At 46.4% G+C, this 20,005-nt stretch overlaps 1 protein-coding gene across 2 annotated transcripts in view; it reads right to left on the bottom strand.

Annotated features, from left to right (window-relative positions):
• The window catches only part of TRIM44 (tripartite motif containing 44), a 90,290-nt gene that overhangs the window by 3,793 nt on the left and 66,492 nt on the right, over positions 1 to 20,005 (bottom strand). For both annotated transcript variants that reach the window (XM_073658138.1, XM_073658139.1), the window contains exon 5: positions 5,097 to 5,221. In XM_073658138.1, the coding sequence (XP_073514239.1) occupies positions 5,134 to 5,221 (88 nt within the window). In that variant the 3' untranslated portion in view covers positions 5,097 to 5,133. The remainder of the gene's footprint in view (positions 1 to 5,096; positions 5,222 to 20,005) is intronic.

The raw sequence follows: 20,005 nt of genomic DNA, 5'->3' as shown, positions 1-20,005 counted from the left end.
AGACCCTTTGTATAAGCGACATGCTACATAATGCCCCAATGAAACGTCGAAGTAGTAGTGTGCATGACATCAAATTTCCCACGTTAAGTTGGCAACGGCCCAACCAACTTGGATGGAGCATCACAACCAGACAACATGACAGCAGACCAGAAACCAGACCACAGTCCTCCAGAGACCCCCATCATGTAAACCTGAGGTTCCACAGATCCAGTTTGGGAAACTCTTCTATACTGGGTGGCAAAGGAGGCACTGTATCACCTTGGCTCCAATACAAAGTATGTACTTTACTGGCGGCATTGCTTATTGGGGCACCAGTCCGTTCGGTCGTAAGGGGTGGACGCTCTTATGGCACTATAATTAGGGTCACCATGATATTGTAAGCTCCATAAAGAGGTAATTGTCTCATGGCATGAGAAGTTGTACATAATATCAGTATGATGAGCTATTGCATTACCTTTTTTATACACCGATCAGCCATTAAACCCACCGGCCTAATATTGTCTAGGTTCCCCTCGTGCCTCCAAAACAGCTCTGACCCATGGAGGCCTGGACTTCATCAGGTCTCTGAGGGTGTCCTATTGCATATCGCCCGGATCCGTTAAAGGGATTGTCCAGTACTTCAGTATTGATGGCCTATGAATAGGATAGGTCATCAGCACTAGACCGGTGGGGGTGCGACACCCTGCATCCTTGCCGATCAGCTGTTCCCGATGGTGGCAGCTTGATGTTATGAGTTGTGGAGCTGCATAGCACACCTCCACCAACTGCATCGTGGCCACAGCTGAGTAATGTACTGGGGTGGATCCGCAGTACCTCGCTGCGGCCACTACGCAGTTGATGGAGCTGTGGTTTTCTGCTCCGCAACTAAGCACATTTGGCCACTACCACCACCTAGAACAGCTTATCGGCGGGGGTGTCCGGTGTCCCAGCTGCAGCTGGTTTCTTCCATTAGCCCTCACCCTCTCCACTTTATTAAGGATTTCTGCACTATGGAGTGCCCTGATTTTCAGTCTCATTATAGGTTCACACCTACCAATCTGGTATTGATGACCTGTCCTAAATATAAACCTGATGGACAATCCCTTTAATTTAGTGGTGTTGCTCGGTGCAGCCTCTGTGGATCGGACTTTTTTTTTTTCTACACATCCCATGATTCAGATTGAGATCTTTGAAATTTTGGAGACAAGTCATCACCATGATCTCAGTCATGTTCCTGGACAGTTTTTGCAGTGTGTCAGGGGGGCATTAACCTGCCGGAAGAGGTCACTGCTTTTAGGGAATGCTGCTGCCATGAAGTTGGGTACTTAGTCTATGCATTTTTAGGTCAAGAATGCTTGTCTCATCGACATGATACCAGGAGCCAAGGTTTTCCCAGCAGAAAATTGCCCCGTCACACGGCCTACGTCGGCTCGTCTTCTTCCCATAGAGCATCCTGGTGCCGTCTCTACCCCAAGTAGGTGACGTTCTCACATCGGCCGGCAACATGATGGAAAATGTGATTCATCAGACAGACCAGGCCACCTTCTTCTATTGCTCTATGATCCACTTCTGAGACTCTCGTGCCCATTGTAGGTGGACAGTGGTCAGTGGTCAACAAAGCACTTTGACCGGTCTACGGCTACCCATCCACATTCATGGCAAGCAATGATGTTCCTGCGTGATATGACACTTTTCTTTTATAGCGATCACTATCTTTTCGAGCAATTTATGGTCTTCTGTAGGATCAGACCTGATGGGTTAGCCTTTCCATCTCACGCGCGTCAGTGAGCCTTGGGCATCCATGACCTCGTCACCGGATCACTAGTTGTCTTTCCTTGGATTCCTTTATGTAGGAACCTTCCACTGAACACCTAAAAAAAATCCTGCCTTTTCGGAGATGCCCTGACGCTGTCGTTTAGCCATCAAAATTTGGCCCTTGTCAGAGTAGCTCACATCCTTACGCTTGCCCATTTTTCTTGCTTCTAAGTTCTCGGAGTGACTGCACACTTGCTGCTCATTGTATCCCACCCTTGACAAGAGCCATATGTCATAAGATGATCAAGGTTATTGCCTTCACCTATCAGTGGTTACCGTTCTGGCTGATCGGCGTCTACCAGTATATAGCCACGGTCAACGGTCCATGTGACAGTCACATATTGCACGCAGCTCAGTAGCAGTTTACAACCGGCACGTTTGGTGTTGGCCCTAAACGAGTGATTTTTATTACAGAAAATAAAGAGAGAGAATCGAGGATTTCAGACGCGTAATAATTACAGCCGAGAAGTCTGAAGTCTATTGTGAAACAAGCAGCGCAACTTATTGTATGAAACAATCCCCACGAGAGAAACATAAAATCAATACCCCACACAAACACTCCATTAAAAAACCATCAATGTGGAACGGCGCGGAGACAGACTGGAAAATAATACAGGATCCGCCAGAAAAATGTCTGGGCTCTAATACATACAGCGACACACGTCGCAATGAATAAAACATGGTCGGATGGATGTGAGCTTTAAGGAACACCAAGAAGTAATATCAAAGGAGAAAAAGAAGAACAGATGAAATGTATGCAAAAAAATATAACACAAAAAACACTGTGGAAATCATTCCCACTCACAAGTACAGGACAATCCCCCTGCATCAAAGAGCCTCCGTTACCCAAAATCTAAGCCCGGAGTGTGCCCCCTATAGACAGACATTCCTAAATGACCAGTGCCAAAGGGTGCCCACAATCCAAAACACTACTAGGATAGTACTCCAAATAACTAATATCACATGGTGCCCCATATAAACACTACTGTCAGCAGTGCCCCTCATAACCACTGCCACAAAGTACCCCAAATAACTAATATCACAGGGTTCCCCAATAAGTAATACCAATATACTGCCACAGCAGTGCCCCTCATAACCACTGCTATAGTGCCCCAAATAAACATTACTGTCAGCAGTGCCCCTCATAATAATTTCCACAGATTGCCCCAAATAAACACTGTCAGCAGTGCCCCTCATAACCACTGCCACAGTGCCCCAAATAAACACTAGTCAGCAGTGCCCCTCATAATCATTTCCAGAGTACCCCATATAAACACTACTGTCAGCAGTGCCGCTCATAACCGCTGCCACAGAGTGCCCCATAAAAACACTACTGTCAGCAGTGCCGCTCATAACCGCTGCCACAGAGTGCCCCAAATAAACACCACTGTCAGCAGTGCCCCAAATAAACGCTACTGTCAGCAGTACCCCTCATCACCACTGCCACAGTGCCCCAAATAAATGCTACTGTCAGCAGTGCCCCAAATAAACACTACTGTCAGCAGTGCCCCTCATAACCACTGCCACAGTGCCCCAAATAAATGCTACTGTCAGCAGTGCCCCAAATAAACACTACTGTCAGCAGTGCCCCTCATAATCACTGCCAGTGCCCCAAATAAACACTACTGTCAGCAGTGCCCCAAATAAATGCTACTGTCAGCAGTGCCCCTCATAACCACTGCCACAGTGCCCCAAATAAACACTAGTCAGCAGTGCCCCTCATAATCATTTCCAGAGTACCCCATATAAACACTACTGTCAGCAGTGCCGCTCATAACCGCTGCCACAGAGTGCCCCATAAAAACACTACTGTCAGCAGTGCCGCTCATAACCGCTGCCACAGAGTGCCCCAAATAAACACCACTGTCAGCAGTGCCCCAAATAAACGCTACTGTCAGCAGTACCCCTCATCACCACTGCCACAGTGCCCCAAATAAATGCTACTGTCAGCAGTGCCCCAAATAAACACTACTGTCAGCAGTGCCCCTCATAATCACTGCCAGTGCCCCAAATAAACACTACTGTCAGCAGTGCCCCTCATAATCACTGCCAGTGCCCCAAATAAACACTACTGTCAGCAGTGCCACAGTGCCCCAAATAAACACTAGTCAGCAGTGCCCCTCATAATCATTTCCAGAGTACCCCATATAAACACTACTGTCAGCAGTGCCGCTCATAACCGCTGCCACAGAGTGCCCCATAAAAACACTACTGTCAGCAGTGCCGCTCATAACCGCTGCCACAGAGTGCCCCAAATAAACACCACTGTCAGCAGTGCCCCAAATAAACACTACTGTCAGCAGTGCCCCTCATAACCACTGCCACAGTGCCCCAAATAAATGCTACTGTCAGCAGTGCCCCAAATAAACACTACTGTCAGCAGTGCCCCTCATAATCACTGCCAGTGCCCCAAATAAACACTACTGTCAGCAGTGCCCCAAATAAACACTAGTCAGCAGTGCCCCTCATAATCATTTCCAGAGTACCCCATATAAACACTACTGTCAGCAGTGCCGCTCATAACCGCTGCCACAGAGTGCCCCATAAAAACACTACTGTCAGCAGTGCCGCTCATAACCGCTGCCACAGAGTGCCCCAAATAAACACCACTGTCAGCAGTGCCCCAAATAAACACTACTGTCAGCAGTGCCCCTCATAACCACTGCCACAGTGCCCCAAATAAATGCTACTGTCAGCAGTGCCCCAAATAAACACTACTGTCAGCAGTGCCCCTCATAATCACTGCCAGTGCCCCAAATAAACACTACTGTCAGCAGTGCCCCAAATAAATGCTACTGTCAGCAGTGCCCCTCATAACCGCTACCACAGTGCCCCAAATAAACACTACTGTCAGCAGTGCCCCTCATAACCACTGCCACAGTGCCCCAAATAAACACTACTGTCAGCAGTGCCCCTCATAACCACTGCCGCAGAGTTCCCCAAATAAACACTACTGTCAGCAGAGTGCTTCCCTATAGAATGAAATTATAAAATGAAGGCCTTCTGCTGCTGACACTAGGGGGCGCTCACTGTATACTGTGACGTCAGCAGGAGAAATGACTCAATACATCTGCAGAAAGCTCAATTATTATGATTAGTAAATGTCATGTCGTGTGCTGAGGAGGATTGAGGGACTCAGGACCCTTGTTCTTATAATCTCCCCCAAATATATTTTGTGGCAAAACCCTGAAAGCAGAGATCTTGTGATTTTAGAATGGAGCCAGTGTCTCTGTATGTGACACTAACCCCCACGCCACCCATTTTCCATGGATCCCACCTATTATCCAGAGCCTGCTCCGTACCTGATGTGTCAGCTGCGTTGCGTAGCCCCCCTGCTCTTCACCATGGTCCATTGCCCGGAGGGGGGTTATGAAATCTTGCATTGGAGCATCCTTCAGCTGCTGAGTCAGGAGCCGTCTCTTCATCCCTGAGGATTAAACACAATCCCATTATAGAGCAGTTCAGGAGGGAAGGATGGGGAAATCAATGCTGATATGTATGAGAACATCACAATATCGCAGGGAACATCACAATTACTGCTCTCATAGGACTGATTTCATTACTCCATTACCAGGAGCCGAGTGCCCGCTGCACCCGCATCCAGGTCATGTTTACAATTTAGCTTTATTTCTTGCCAATGTTGCCAGGCACCTTGCCGGCCACCGAAGTGAAGAACGAGGTTCTGCTTAGGGTACTTGGCTCGGGACCTGGTTTTGTGTCTCTTCTGTATAATGGCGTTATGCCAGCATCCTGTGAAATCGCTTCCCACACAGGAGGAGTTTATTCCACTTAATTAAAGCGGTTCTGTCTCACTCGAGCCTGGGAAATGTGACTTCTCTGGATACAGAGCGATGGAGGATGACCTCATCGACAAGCCTCCACCGCAACGTGCCATTAAGCGATTCCCCAATATCCTTCCCTAATGGATGACCTTGCCGGTGTCCCCGAGTCTGGTGACACGGTTACATTACTCCCCATCAGCTCTACAGAGGCAGGAGGACAGTCTACAGACACGGGCTTACATGCACATTAGGACCCTCATCTGCTTTCAGCCTGGCGTCTATAGTTACACCATTTTCTTGGACAAGTCTATTGAGGGTCTTTTTTTTAATGGGTATTGATTGAAATAAACAGATGCAGCCCCATCAGCTCCAAAAGTCAATCAAAATATTGCCCACGTATGCATTATTCCAAGAATGATAGAAATGGTGTCGACGTTACGTAGATGACGTTTCACGGAAATGATCAGATCTATGAAGTTTTATATCTGCAGCCTGTAGCTCTACCACTCCCGGTAGATTCAGAAAGCAACAGGCAGTGGGAATTGGAAGTTTTGCAGCAAATATAACAAAATGAGGCCCTTTCCAGTTGTGCTGGAGGGAGGACGGAGGGTAGTACTGCTCCAATCTAATTTCCATAATGATTGCATTTTCCACTTTCTTGCATGACAACATTGCAGCACTTCTGAAGTCTATGGAGATTCTTACCGAGTGGACCCAAAGCCCCTGCATGGGCTGCCTGTGTTGTGCACATGTCCTTGATTAAGGGATATTAGGCGTTGCAGTTGTAGTTTCACAAAAGGCAGTGGTCTAAGGGGTAACGTTTCTTCTTATGGAGAGTGACATGACTGACATGACACTAAAGTTCAAGTCCTCTTACTCTCTGAATAGACAATTTACAATATTACCCCTTAGACCCCAGTCAGAGGCCTCTCACACAGCCAAATCAGGTCACATGCTTTGCACTAAGGAGGGGCAACACCCCGAAACATGTGCCAGCAAATTGAGATTCTGGTTTGTCTCTTATCCTAAGTCATGTGATAAAGCTCTTTAATGGGTCAATATTGACTTTTAGGATTGCTACATCCAATAGGTGACACTAGAGCTCTAGTCCTCTTCCTCTCTGAAGAGACAATCTGCAACGTGACCACTTTCACAGGCCTCTCACCCAGCCAAATCATATCTCATGCTTTGCACTGAGGAGGGGCAACACCCCAAAACATGTTTCTGGAAATTGAGATTCTGGTATGGCTTTTAGCCCAAGTCGTATGGCAAGGCTCGTTATAGGGTCGATATTGACTTTTAGGATTCCTACATCTACATCCAATAGGTGACACTAGAGTTAACGTCTTTTTCCAATTTGTACAAAGGCCAATGACTTAGTGCTTTCTGACTTCTAATATATCCTGTATATGGTCAGGTATATTGATAATCGTTTTCTGCAAAGGTCTATAGTAGGAATATCTCTAAGAAGGTTATCCCACTAAACAGGCTCATGTCTTATCCATTGATGTTGTCACGCTGTCTCTGTATACTGGAGGTAGGGGGCCTAAGCTGACCCTAAGCTGGGGCCCTGACTAATCCCTCAACCTGGAGGTACTGTTAAAGGTACAGAGGTCCAGGCCGCCAGCGTAACCCCTACCTCCTGAAGATCCCTGCACCTCAGTAATCTAGTCCTGAGAAGGACCCCGATCACAACCAAAGGGAACAAGAAATAATATGCCCAAACACAGTATTTAGACGAACGAGACAGTACAAGGGAAAAACCAAAACCACCTTGCATACAAACAACTTCTCAACTACAACAGAGGGAAAACCAAAGGGAAAGGAGATAAATGATAAAGCGAGGAAAGGGAAAAAACACTTCCAAGTACACTTATCTCAGCAACTCCAAACACCACGATCCGCTCTGTCAGTCTGAATGAAATGCTTTCACCGACACCTCCCAGACAGACCAGCAGGTATATGAAGGAGTCTCACTACAGAAGTATTGATTGCAGCTGGGCGAGGCTGGACCTCATCTAGCCCAGAGAGAGAGAGAGAATTAACTCCCTCACTGCCGAGAAACACAAAGCACCAACAAGTCAGCTGCGAGAAGTCAGGCTGTGTACTCGTGACGATCTTCGTGGCAACACACCCGTGACAGTACCCCCCCTTCTACGAGGGGCCTCCGGACCCTCAGGGCCAGGTTTATCCGGGTGAGTCGTGTGGAAGGCCCGAACTAATCGGTCTGCGTTAATATCCGACGCAGGAACCCACATCCTCTCCTCAGGACCATACCCCTTCCAATGAACCAAGTACTGAAGGGACCGGCGATTAAAGCGTGAATCAATGACCCTCGATACCTGGAACTCCAAGTTACCATTGACAACCACTGGAGGGGGAGGTAAAAGTGACGGTACCACCAGCGCCACATACCTCTTAAGCAATGATCTGTGAAACACGTTGTGAATTTTAAACGTAGGGGGGAGGTCAAGACGGAATGCCACCGGATTAATAATAGAACTGATTCTGTACGGCCCGATGAACCTGGGACCCAGTTTCCAGGAGGGAACCTTAAGTTTTATATTCCTGGTAGACAACCATACCCGATCGTTCACACTTAGGTCCGGACCAGACACTCTCCTCCTATCAGCCATACGTTTGTATCGGTTCCCCATAGTATTCAGATTCTTCAGCACCCCTCTCCATACTGAAGCGAGTGATGAGGAAAATCGTTCCTCCTCAGGAACCCCCGAAGAGCCCCCCCCACTGAAAGTACAAAACTGGGGGTGAAAACCATATGCCCCAAAAAACGGGGACTTACCAGTGGACTCGCTCCGCCTATTATTAAGAGCAAACTCTGCCAGAGGTAAGAAAGAAGCCCAGTCCTCCTGGTTCTCTGACACAAAACACCGGAGATATGTCTCCAAGCTCTGGTTCATACGTTCCGTCTGACCATTGGTCTGAGGATGAAAAGCCGATGAGAATGACAACTGCATCCCCCGCCGTGCACAAAACGCCTTCCAGAACTTAGACACAAACTGAGACCCCCGATCAGACACCACCTCGGAGGGTACCCCGTGAAGCCTCACAATCTCCCCAATGAACACCTGCGCAAGAGTTTTAGCATTAGGGAGAGCCGGAAGAGCGATAAAATGTGCCATCTTGCTGAACCTGTCCACTACAACGAGTATGACCGTTTTACCCGAAGACGGAGGGAGGTCCGTAATAAAGTCCATAGACAGATGAGTCCAAGGACGCTCCGGGATCTTCAAAGGTAAGAGGGCCCCAGACGGACGGGTATGTGAGGTCTTAGAGCGCGCACAAACCCCACAGGACGCGACAAAAGTTACCACCTCCTTATGTAAATTAGGCCACCAAAACCGACGCGAGAGGAGATCCACAGTTGCTTTACTCCCCGGGTGTCCTGCAAAAACTGAGTTATGGTGTGCCTCGATCACCTTTTGTCGCAACTGATCTGGAACAAACAATCTCCCTGGAGGTCCAACAGGGGCGTCCCCCTGAGCCTCCAATACCTCCTCCTCCAGCTCAGAGCATACTGCCGAAACCACCACCCCCTCCTGAAGGATAGGAATCGGGTCGTCCGTATTCCCGGCCCCCGGGAAACTACGAGATAAGGCATCCGCCTTTACATTTTTTGACCCAGGACGATATGTAACGACAAAATTAAACCTGGTAAAAAACAATGACCACCTAGCTTGTCTGGGATTCAGACGTTTCGCGGACTCCAGATATAGCAGGTTCTTGTGATCGGTGATGACGGTGACCGGATGAACTGCCCCCTCCAGAAAATGGCGCCACTCCTCAAAAGCTAACTTAATGGCCAAGAGTTCCCTATTGCCGACATCGTAATTCCTCTCAGCGGACGACAATTTTTTAGAGAAAAAGGCGCACGGATGCCACTTACCAGGGGACGAACCTTGTGACAATACTGCTCCCACCCCTACCTCGGAAGCGTCTACCTCTACAATGAATGGCTGAGACGCATCAGGTTGAATGAGTATGGGCGCCGAGGCAAAGCATTTTTTCAAAGAGGAGAATGCTTGACAAGCCTTGTCAGACCACCTAGAAAAATCCGTCCCCTTTTTAGTCATGTCAGTGAGAGGCTTAACCATGGACGAGAAATTACGAATGAACTTTCGGTAATAATTAGCAAACCCCAGGAAACGTTGTAGTGCCTTAAGATTCTCTGGCCGATCCCACTCAAGAACTGCCCGCACTTTCCCAGGGTCCATACGAAAACCGGACGCTGAAACCAGGAAGCCTAAAAACTGGAGTTCCTGTACGGCGAACACACACTTTTCCCACTTGGCATACAGTTTATTATCCCGCAAGATCTGTAACACCTGCCTAACGTGCTCCTGATGAGACACCAGATCCGGCGAGTAAATTAGGATATCATCCAGATATATGACAACAAACTGTCCCACCAAGCGGCGAAAAATGTCATTAACAAAGTGTTGGAACACCGCCGGGGCATTAGTCAGACCGAATGGCATGACAAGGTTCTCATAATGCCCCTCCGGAGTGTTAAACGCCGTCTTCCACTCATCCCCCTCCTTCATCCTAATCAGATTGTACGCCCCCCTGAGATCCAACTTAGAAAACCATTTGGCACCCACGATCTGATTAAAGAGATCGGGAATAAGTGGGAGCGGATACGGATCTCGGACCGTAATCCGATTAAGTTCACGGAAATCCAGGCAAGGGCGTAGGCCTCCATCTTTCTTCTTAACAAAGAAGAACCCCGCAGCCACCGGTGAAGATGAAGGTCTAATATGCCCCTTAGCCAGACTTTCTGAGATATAATCCTTCATGGCCTGCCTCTCAGGACCAGAAAGGTTATACAACCTAGCTTTAGGTAACTTGGCCTCTGGGAGCAGTTTTACAGAACAGTCATACACGCGATGAGGAGGTAGTTCCTGACACCCTTTCTCCGAGAATACATCCTCAAAGTCCGCCAGAAATGGAGGTAAGACCCAAGGAGTAACCGCACCAATGACCGTGTTCATGCAGTTTTTATTACAGAATTTACTCCATTGGCTTATCTCCCTGGTTTGCCAATTAATAACCGGGTTATGCTTAGCTAACCAAGGAAGGCCCAACACAATAGGAGTGGGAAGACCCTCCAACACGTAGCAAGACAACAGTTCTTTATGTATTGCCCCCACTTGAAGTTTTACGTCATGCACAACTTGCAAAAAACTTCCCTGCCCGAGAGGCCTGGCATCGATCGAGAATATGGGGATGGGTTTAGCCAACTCACTCAACCGCATACCTTGAACCCGGGCAAACCGAGCATCAACCAGATTAGCCCCGGCCCCACTATCCAGAAGAACAAATATCTTCTCAGTTCTCGTACCCACCACCACCTCCGCCGGTACGAGAAACTGAGACGAACCTAGGGACGAAATACCTACTCCCAGATTGCCGTCCACCACACAACCTGGGATCAACAGTTTTCCGACGACTCTTCACTCTGCAAGGGACGGGATGGACACCCCCCAATAAAATGTCCCTTTCTCCCGCAGAAGAAACACCTTCCTGCCTTATGGCGCACCACCGGTCCCCTCCCCCGAAATGATGTCCCTCCTAATTGCATAGGCTCCTCTGGACTGACCAGGGGAACCACCATATGAGGGGACCTTGTAGGAGGTGGAGTCATCACAGGGGGTAGAGTTATCCCGCACCTCTCCCGAAGCCGTCTGTCCACGCGAATAGCGAGGGCCATAGCGGCTTCCAGAGACACGGGAGAGTCATACTGTGCCAACACATCCTGTAATTTGTCGGATAAACCATGACAAAACTGGCTCCTAAGAGCCGGGTCATTCCACTGGGTGTCCGTGGCCCACCTACGGAACTCCGAACAGAATTCCTCCGCCGGACGATCTCCCTGCTGGATCCTACGTAACTTAGACTCAGCAAGGGAGATCCGATCTGGGTCATCATATACGAGTCCCAGGGCAGCGAAAAACCTATCCACTGTCTGGAGAGCCGGGGAACCCGGGGGAAGAGAGAACGCCCAAGATTGTGGGTCCCCTTGTAGGAGCGAGATGACAATTCCCACCCTTTGTTCTTCACTCCCCGATGACCGAGGCCGCAGCCGAAAGTACAATTTACATGCCTCCCAGAAAACAAAAAACTTGTCCCGCCCCCCAGTGAACCTATCAGGGAGAGCTACTTTAGGTTCTGGTCCGGCTTGCTCCTGAGGATGCCAAACCTTGGACCTAACGTCCGCCAGCTCCATGGACAAACTCTGCAATTGCCGAGCTAGACCGGCTACTGGATCCATAGTAGCTGGAGAAAAACTAAGTGGGTCGGTGAAAATGTCACGCTGTCTCTGTATACTGGAGGTAGGGGGCCTAAGCTGGGGCCCTGACTAATCCCTCAACCTGGAGGTACTGTTAAAGGTACAGAGGTCCAGGCCGCCAGCGTAACCCCTACCTCCTGAAGATCCCTGCACCTCAGTAATCTAGTCCTGAGAAGGACCCCGATCACAACCAAAGGGAACAAGAAATAATATGCCCAAACACAGTATTTAGACGAACGAGACAGTACAAGGGAAAAACCAAAACCACCTTGCATACAAACAACTTCTCAACTACAACAGAGGGAAAACCAAAGGGAAAGGAGATAAATGATAAAGCGAGGAAAGGGAAAAAACACTTCCAAGTACACTTATCTCAGCAACTCCAAACACCACGATCCGCTCTGTCAGTCTGAATGAAATGCTTTCACCGACACCTCCCAGACAGACCAGCAGGTATATGAAGGAGTCTCACTACAGAAGTATTGATTGCAGCTGGGCGAGGCTGGACCTCATCTAGCCCAGAGAGAGAGAGAGAATTAACTCCCTCACTGCCGAGAAACACAAAGCACCAACAAGTCAGCTGCGAGAAGTCAGGCTGTGTACTCGTGACGATCTTCGTGGCAACACACCCGTGACAGATGTCTGCTGGTCACCTGGCAATCCCAAGAATAAAGGTCCCAAAGTCCGCCATGTAGATGGAACAGGAGTGCAACCACCTCTAGGGATGTTAGTCCTATGCAGGAGAATGGAGTGTTGGTCACACCTGCATACTACCACTCCATTCACATTGGGATCAGAAGAGGGTCAGAGCGGTCAGATCCCCAGAGAGCATACATTTATCACCTATCCTGTGGGTAAATCCCTTTGTGCCCCTTTAGAATCCTCCCAGTCCAAACTTCATTTGACAGATTCGCTTGAATAGGGTGAGTTGCAATACCAAATGCAGCCTATGGATAAGGGTGGCGCTGTTACTCAGAAAAACTTAATAATGAAAGATATAATAAAACATTTCTCATAGGGAATGTGCAATAACACATCTGTTCCAGAGGCCTGTAACTCATCTGTAATAATAAAGCATATTACAGGAGGGGGAAAAGCGATATATAATTATTAATTGGTTTGGGTGTAATTTTTTGAGGGCAAGAAATATAATAATCAATGCAAAACAATGATTAAAAAAAAATTGTTTTCGTACGTAATAATCGCATGACTGGACACGATAATAAGCAGATTAATGCCGTCTATTGTTCTCCGTTTCCATTCTTCAAAGGGTCTCTAAAAATGATTGATTGCGCCATCTTTTCTTTCCACTTGTTTTATCGACTTATTTACGTCATTTTCTTTTGAACATTTTTTTTTTTTCTTCATTTGTCTACCAGGGTCGATACCTACGCATAGGGAACCCGGGCAAGAGCTGCACAGGTAAGTTGGAGGCGCACAATGCGTTTTTACAGAGGGCTCAGCCGCCACCCGAATCCAACAGCTGCAAATGGAGCTGGCTCTGATCGCTGCAGTTCAGCCTTTCAGATGCTGCTGTCAATCGCGGCAACAGCAATTAAGGGGATGGAAATGGGGGAAGGTTGTCCCTTTCTGATTCTCATCGGCCTCCTGCAACATGAGGTGGGAGCCAGGTTTCATAGTAGATCGATAATGTTACAATACACTGCAATATTACGGTATTGTAGAGTATCAAATGATCACAGGTTCAAAAATAATAATAAAAAAATCTAAAATACAGTTCAAATTGCCCATATTTTCCCAAAATATAAATACAATCTTAAAACAAAAAAACCAACAACTCATATTTGGTAACGCCGTGTATGAAACTGTCCGGACTAATAAAATATTTACCCCATATGGGAAACACAAAAAAAAAAATCAAATTATCAGAATTGCTGTTTTTTTGGTCACTTCACCTAGCTAAAAGGAGAATATAAAGAGATTGGATAGTCGTATGGAGCATAAAATGATATTGATAAAAACTACAATTCGTACCGCAAAAAACGAGCCCTGATAGACCTCTATTAAGTGGAATATGTAAATGGTATATACCTTAGAAGGAGAGGAGAAAAAAAATCAAAAGCCAAGAGAGGCCCAATGGGACTTACCTAAGGGCCCACGTAAACCTGGAGCCGACCCCGGCTCTTGATAATCCAGTACTAACCTACTCTGCTACTTAAAGGACGTATTATCCAAATTTTTTTACAATTTTTCAATAATTTGTGATGTATTTTTTGTCTCATTCTGGTCACTATAAATTATGATGTCTTCTGCTCAATAAAGTTTTGGGCAATTTCCTGAACGGTCTGGTTCCCCAGCTACATATTTCAGTACCTGTGAGGCAAAATACCCCCCCGTAACATCTGCTGTCTTAATTTTTTTTTTGACGAATTAATTAATGTTACTCGTGCATGTCTGAGAAATCTCCGCTGAACACGTCTGTAATCTCCTTCTTCATCTCCAAAATCAAGCAGAAAATCAACCCATGCCAAGCTTAACAAGTCTCTAATGAGGCCTGTGATACCACGGGGAGAGACCAAGACACCATAGACCGTCATAGCGTGGACTGTCATCCGGCCCGGTCCATACTAAGGGTAGAATGACCACCAGGGATTAGACTGCCGTACCGGTCATTACTTTTTGACTGAAGGCAAGGTTAACATATTCAGGCCCAGCTGTCGGAGGCCCATTCGGGGTTAATTTGTTGCTTACCAGTCTTTTTTTTTTTTCTTATTTCTTCCTGACAGTCGGTGACAAACGCACTTTGGGGGATTAAGCTTCGAGATAAAATTATAATTAATAATGAAAAATTGCCCTACTTTCCCGCTCGCTAAACAGCCATTATTACTAGGAGAGCTACCGACTTGGCTAAAAATGGATTCTTTCATAGAAATGTGTTAATGGGACACGGCTGGGAGAATTTTTGGAAAAAAAAAAATAAAGATGCATTTTTTGATAAAGATGTGCTTATAAAAAGACTTCTTATAAGAAATCATAGATTCGGGAATGAATCTAAGCTTACAGAGTGTGGGAGGAAACAGCAGACGAGGTTTAGGTGGCACGAACAGTCAATGATCTACTTGGGACTCTGTTCTCGGGGCCATAGACCTCTATGCATCTTGGGGTATGTGGGAGATCTTAGTCTTTTATCAGGGGATAGTCATCCGGCCAAATTAAAGAAATGCAGGAGTCAGTGAGTGGGATCTGGGCACCCGCAAATTTGTTGTTAATTTTCCCCAGTGAAAGTCAAACTCCTCAACAAACGCCAATTGTTACAGATCTTTTGTCGGATGTGGTCAGTTCTGGAGACAGGTATCATCGGTGGGACCTTCATCTACTATACAGTATATTTATGACACAAGGGCACAAGATGGGAATACTCTGTTCCAACATCATCTGTTGTGGGAGAATCAGGAGGACGGATACACATCAGATAGTCATCTAAACTGTATGTATCAACGAGATCTGGGCCCTCGGCACTGGGCCCCCAGGGGTCTCTGGGCCCTCTGACACTAGTCCTAAGCCCAAATGCCCAAGGTGATCAATGGATGAGAGCAATGGTTTCTCCTGTGTAGGAAAGAAGGGAGTGAGAGAAAGGAAAATGGGAAGAAAAAAGGAATAAACGAATGAAAGGAAAGGGGAGTGGGAGGAAGGAAGGAAAGGAGGAAGAAAGGTAGGAAGAGAAGCAGGAAGGAAGGGAAGAAGGGAGGAACGAGATAGGGAGATAGAGAGGGAGGTAGAGAAGAAAGACGGAAGTGAAGGAGGATGGAAGGTAGGAAGACAAGGAAGAAATGGAGAGAAGGAAGGAAGGAAAGAAGGAAGTGAAAGAGGAAAAAAGGTAGAAAGACAAGGAAGAAGGAAAGAGAGAAGGGGGAAGGAAGACAAAGAAGAAAAGAGAAGTAAGGCAGGAAGGGATGAAGAAAGGAGGAGGGAAGTGAAGGAGGAAGGTAGGAAGACAAAAAAGAAAAAAGAATGAAAAAGAGAGAAAGAAAGAAAAAGAAGGAAATGGAATTGAGGAGGGTAGGAAGAGAGATAGAAATGTAGAAGATCAGGGAGAGAAAGAAGGTAGAGAAAGAAAGCAAAATCAAAAAGGTACAAGGAAAGAAGGCAGAAAAAGGACCTAAAGGACAAAGAAATAAAGTAAGTATGGTAGAAAAGAAAGGAAGGGATGACGAGGGAGGTATGGAAGGAAGGAAGGAATGGAAGGAAGGAAGAGAAGGAATTGAGAAAGGACATAATGACAGAAGGAGGAGAATGCCTGTAAGGAAGGAAAGAGAAGGAGTTAAGGAAGGGATAAGGGGGAATAGGAAATGAAGAGAGAGATGAAAGAATGGAAGGAAAGAGGGAATAAAAGCAGGATGGAAAAAAAATTAGAATGGGAGAGAATAATAGGAAACAAGAGAAGGAAAGAAATGGAAGTGAACGAGAAAGAGAAGGAGAAAATAAAGAAAAGGGAGGAAAAGAAAAAAAAAGGTTAAACAAGAAAATATTAAGAAAGTAATAAAGGAGCAGAGAGAAGGGAGGGTGGGAAGGAAGAAAGAAACACAAGAAGGAATGAGCGAGAAATGTTGTCCGATCATAAAGTGAAATTAAAGTGCGCGGTTTACTTTCTGGCGTAGACGGAGTGTAATGTGTCGCAGTCATTCTGCCTCCTGCCCGGCCGCTTCCCCCTTGGGCTGTGATCTTCTGGGCCGGATCCCACATAGTATATGAGTGAAGATATGGCGCAGGCCTGCTTTATTTCAGATTAGCTTCCTCGGTTATCTGCTTTCCTCCCATACATCAGGAAGATAATGTGCAGCTCCACATTACAGCAGGGAGGTTCTGCTCTCTGTTTGGATATCTGTGATGCTGTTAATGAACTATGTGGTAATTTCTCTGTCCGCCCTGCAGCGAGAGCTCGGTCCCGCGCTGCCCGCCATCTTATCACTGGGAGCAGATGCGCAGCTTTTAATGCATTTCGCTCAAGCTGTGATACGGGGAAGGAAATTACAGAGAATTGTTAATGCGGAAATGAAACATGGACGACCTTTTATGCTCTGCCAGGCGTCGCCCTGTCTGGGATCTCACGGGCCGGGGTGCACAACACAAATACATACACGGTGGGTGCCCAACATCTCAAAAAGACACCTGCGCCATAACATTGTTGGTAGCATGGCTTACATACACTATTTTGGACACAGTTCCAGTTTTGACAATTGATAGATTGGATGGACAGCACCAAATATCTAAGGCGACGTCCCTCGTAAGACAGAAACCCAAATCACTCTCTGTCTACCCAATTAAAGGGTATGTCCATATTATTTCTCCAGTGATTCTATAACAAAATGTGAAGCAACTTTAATTAGAATGCAGACCTAGGCGTCGCTATGGTTACAGACTACAAACAAACCCTGTGTGTAGTCAGATCCTGCTGTCAAGTGTTCCTTCAAGTGAGGAAGAAGAGGAGGCAGAGATACAAGTGTAGTCTGATCTCACACTGGTGTTACTCTACTCCCACTGCCTCCTTAATGTTTGGCTGCAGGATCAGACTACACATCAGTTACATAGTTACATACATAGTTACATACATAGTTACATAGTTTATAAGGCCGAAAAAAGACAAGCGTCCATCCAGTTCAGCCTATTTCTTGTGCACTGCAGCTATTCCGCAGCGTTGATCCAGGGGAAGGCAAAAAAAACCATGCGGTATATGGCAATTTACATCATTGAGGAAAAATTCACTTCCCGACACCAATCTGGCAGTCAGATTAAATCCCTGGATTAATTAACTATCACTAAGTATAAGATGTAATTTTATTGTTCTCAAGAAAGGCGTCCAGGCCTCTCTTGAACTCATTGAGTTGGACATCACCACTTCCTCTTCCAGAGAGTTCCAGAGTCTCACGGCTCTGACCGTAAAGAATCCCCTTCTATGCTGGCGCAGGAACCTCCTTTCCTCCAGACGCATAGTGTGCCCCCTCATCTTTGTCACCATCCTTGGTATAAACAGGTCATGGGAGAGATCTCTGTACTGCCCCCTGATGTATTTATACATGTTTATGAGGTCTCCCCTAAGCCTTCTCTTTTCCAACGTAAATAGGCCTAATTTTGACAACCTCTCTGGGTATTCTAGTCCCTCCATTCCCTTTATTACCTTAGTCGCCCTCCTTTGTACCCTCTCTAGCTCCAATATGTCTTTCCTGAGCACCGGAGCCCAGAACTGTGCACAATATTCTAAGTGCGGCCTTACCAGCGCTTTATACAGAGGAAGAACAATGTTCTCATCATATGCCCCTATTCCTCTTCTGATGCATGCCATGACTCTATTTGCCTTCGCAGCTGCTGCCTGACACTGGGCACTCCAATTTAATTTGCTATTAACCAAGACGCCCAGGTCCTTCTCCATGTCAGATTTCCCCAACGGTTTCCCATTTAATATGTATGGGTGATTGCTGTTTTTCTTTCCCATGTGCATGACCTTACATTTATCGGCATTGAACCCCATTTGCCATTTTTTGGCCCAACTCCCCAATTTATCTAAATCCTCCTGTAGCTGTGCCCTATCCTCATCTGTATTAACTACTTTACAAAGTTTAGTATCATCTGCAAATATTGCTATTTTACTATGCAACGCTTCCACTAGATCATTAATAAATATATTAAATAATATAGGGCCCAAGACAGACCCTTGAGGCACCCCGCTAGTAACCCTGACACACCCTGAGCTTACTCCATTGATAACCACCCTCTGCTTCCTATCACTCAGCCAGCTATTTACCCACTTGCACACATTATCCCCCAGACCAAGCATTCTCATTTTATATACCAACCTTTTGTGTGGCACGGTATCAAACGCTTTGGAGAAGTCAAGGTATACAACATCCACTGACTCTCCCCGGTCCAGCTGTGAGCTCACCTCCTCGTAGAAGGCCATCAGGTTTGTTTGGCAGGAGCGATCCCTCATGAATCCATGTTGATATGGAGTTAGACAGTTATTATCATTAAGATATTCTACAATAGCATCTCTAAGAAATCCTTCAAACAATTTACCCACAACAGACGTTAAGCTGACTGGTCTATAGTTCCCAGGGTCACTTTTACACCCCTTTTTGAATATTGGTACCACATTTGCTTGGCGCCAGTCTAGTGGGACAGTCCCTGTCCATAAAGAATGCTTGAATATAAGATACAGCGGCCTGTCTATCACATTACTTAATTCTTTTAGTACCCGGGGGTGTATGCCATCTGGGCCTGGTGACTTGTCTATTTTGATATTATTTAGGCGTTTCTGAACTTCCTCCTGGGTTAGGTGGGTGATATTTAGCGGAGGGTTTACTTTATCACTCTGCATTTCCTCCGATAAATTGTTTTCTTTTGTGAAAACAGTGGAGAAGAAGCTATTGAGTAGGTTTGCTTTACCCTCATCGCCCTCTATGATTTTACCCAGGTTATTTTTCAATGGGCCAACGCCATCAGTTTTAATCCTTTTACTGTTTATATAGTTAACCGGTTCCCGACTGCCCACTGTAGATAAACGTCCGCGCTGCCTGGGCTCTGTGCAGCGCCGACGTTTAAAAACGGTGGGTGGTCTCGCAGTGCTCAGGACCCCCAGGGTCCTGCAAGCACTGCGATTCCGGTGCAGAGCGTTAGCTCTGACAGGGTACATCATCGGGACCTGATTAGATCAGGTCCCAGTGATGTTAACCCTTTGCTGTCTTCTATATGCTGTGATCTATAGTGATCGCGGCATATAGGAGACAGCAGGAAGAGAGGGGGTCGTCTTACTTACCTCCGAAGACCTCCGTTTCGTTTGAGGACCTGGGGTTGCTATGGCAGCTGGAGGTCACATGACCGCCTCCAGCTCTGCCATATATGGTGTCCTTCCTGTCTCGCTTCAGCCTGTATGTAGCTGATGCCAGACAGGAAACTGACTGAAAGAGTCAGTGAAGATCTCATGTAATGTAATATATGTCTATTACATTACATGAGATCAGTGATCAGAAAAATAAAAATTAATGTCCCATACAGGGACTAAGTAAAAATGTAAAAAAAAGTAAAAAAAAAGTTTTTAAACTATTAAAAAAAAAAATCACAAAATAAATAAAAATAAATAAATAAAATATTAAACCAATAAATC

Source organism: Phyllobates terribilis, unplaced genomic scaffold, assembly GCF_046119375.1.
Source record: "Phyllobates terribilis strain yellow unplaced genomic scaffold, ASM4611937v1 Scaffold_13__5_contigs__length_258822181, whole genome shotgun sequence".
Lineage (NCBI taxonomy): Eukaryota > Metazoa > Chordata > Amphibia > Anura > Dendrobatidae > Phyllobates > Phyllobates terribilis.
The sequence above is the reverse complement of the archived record's forward strand: the minus strand, read 5'-3'. Positions and strand labels throughout refer to the sequence as shown.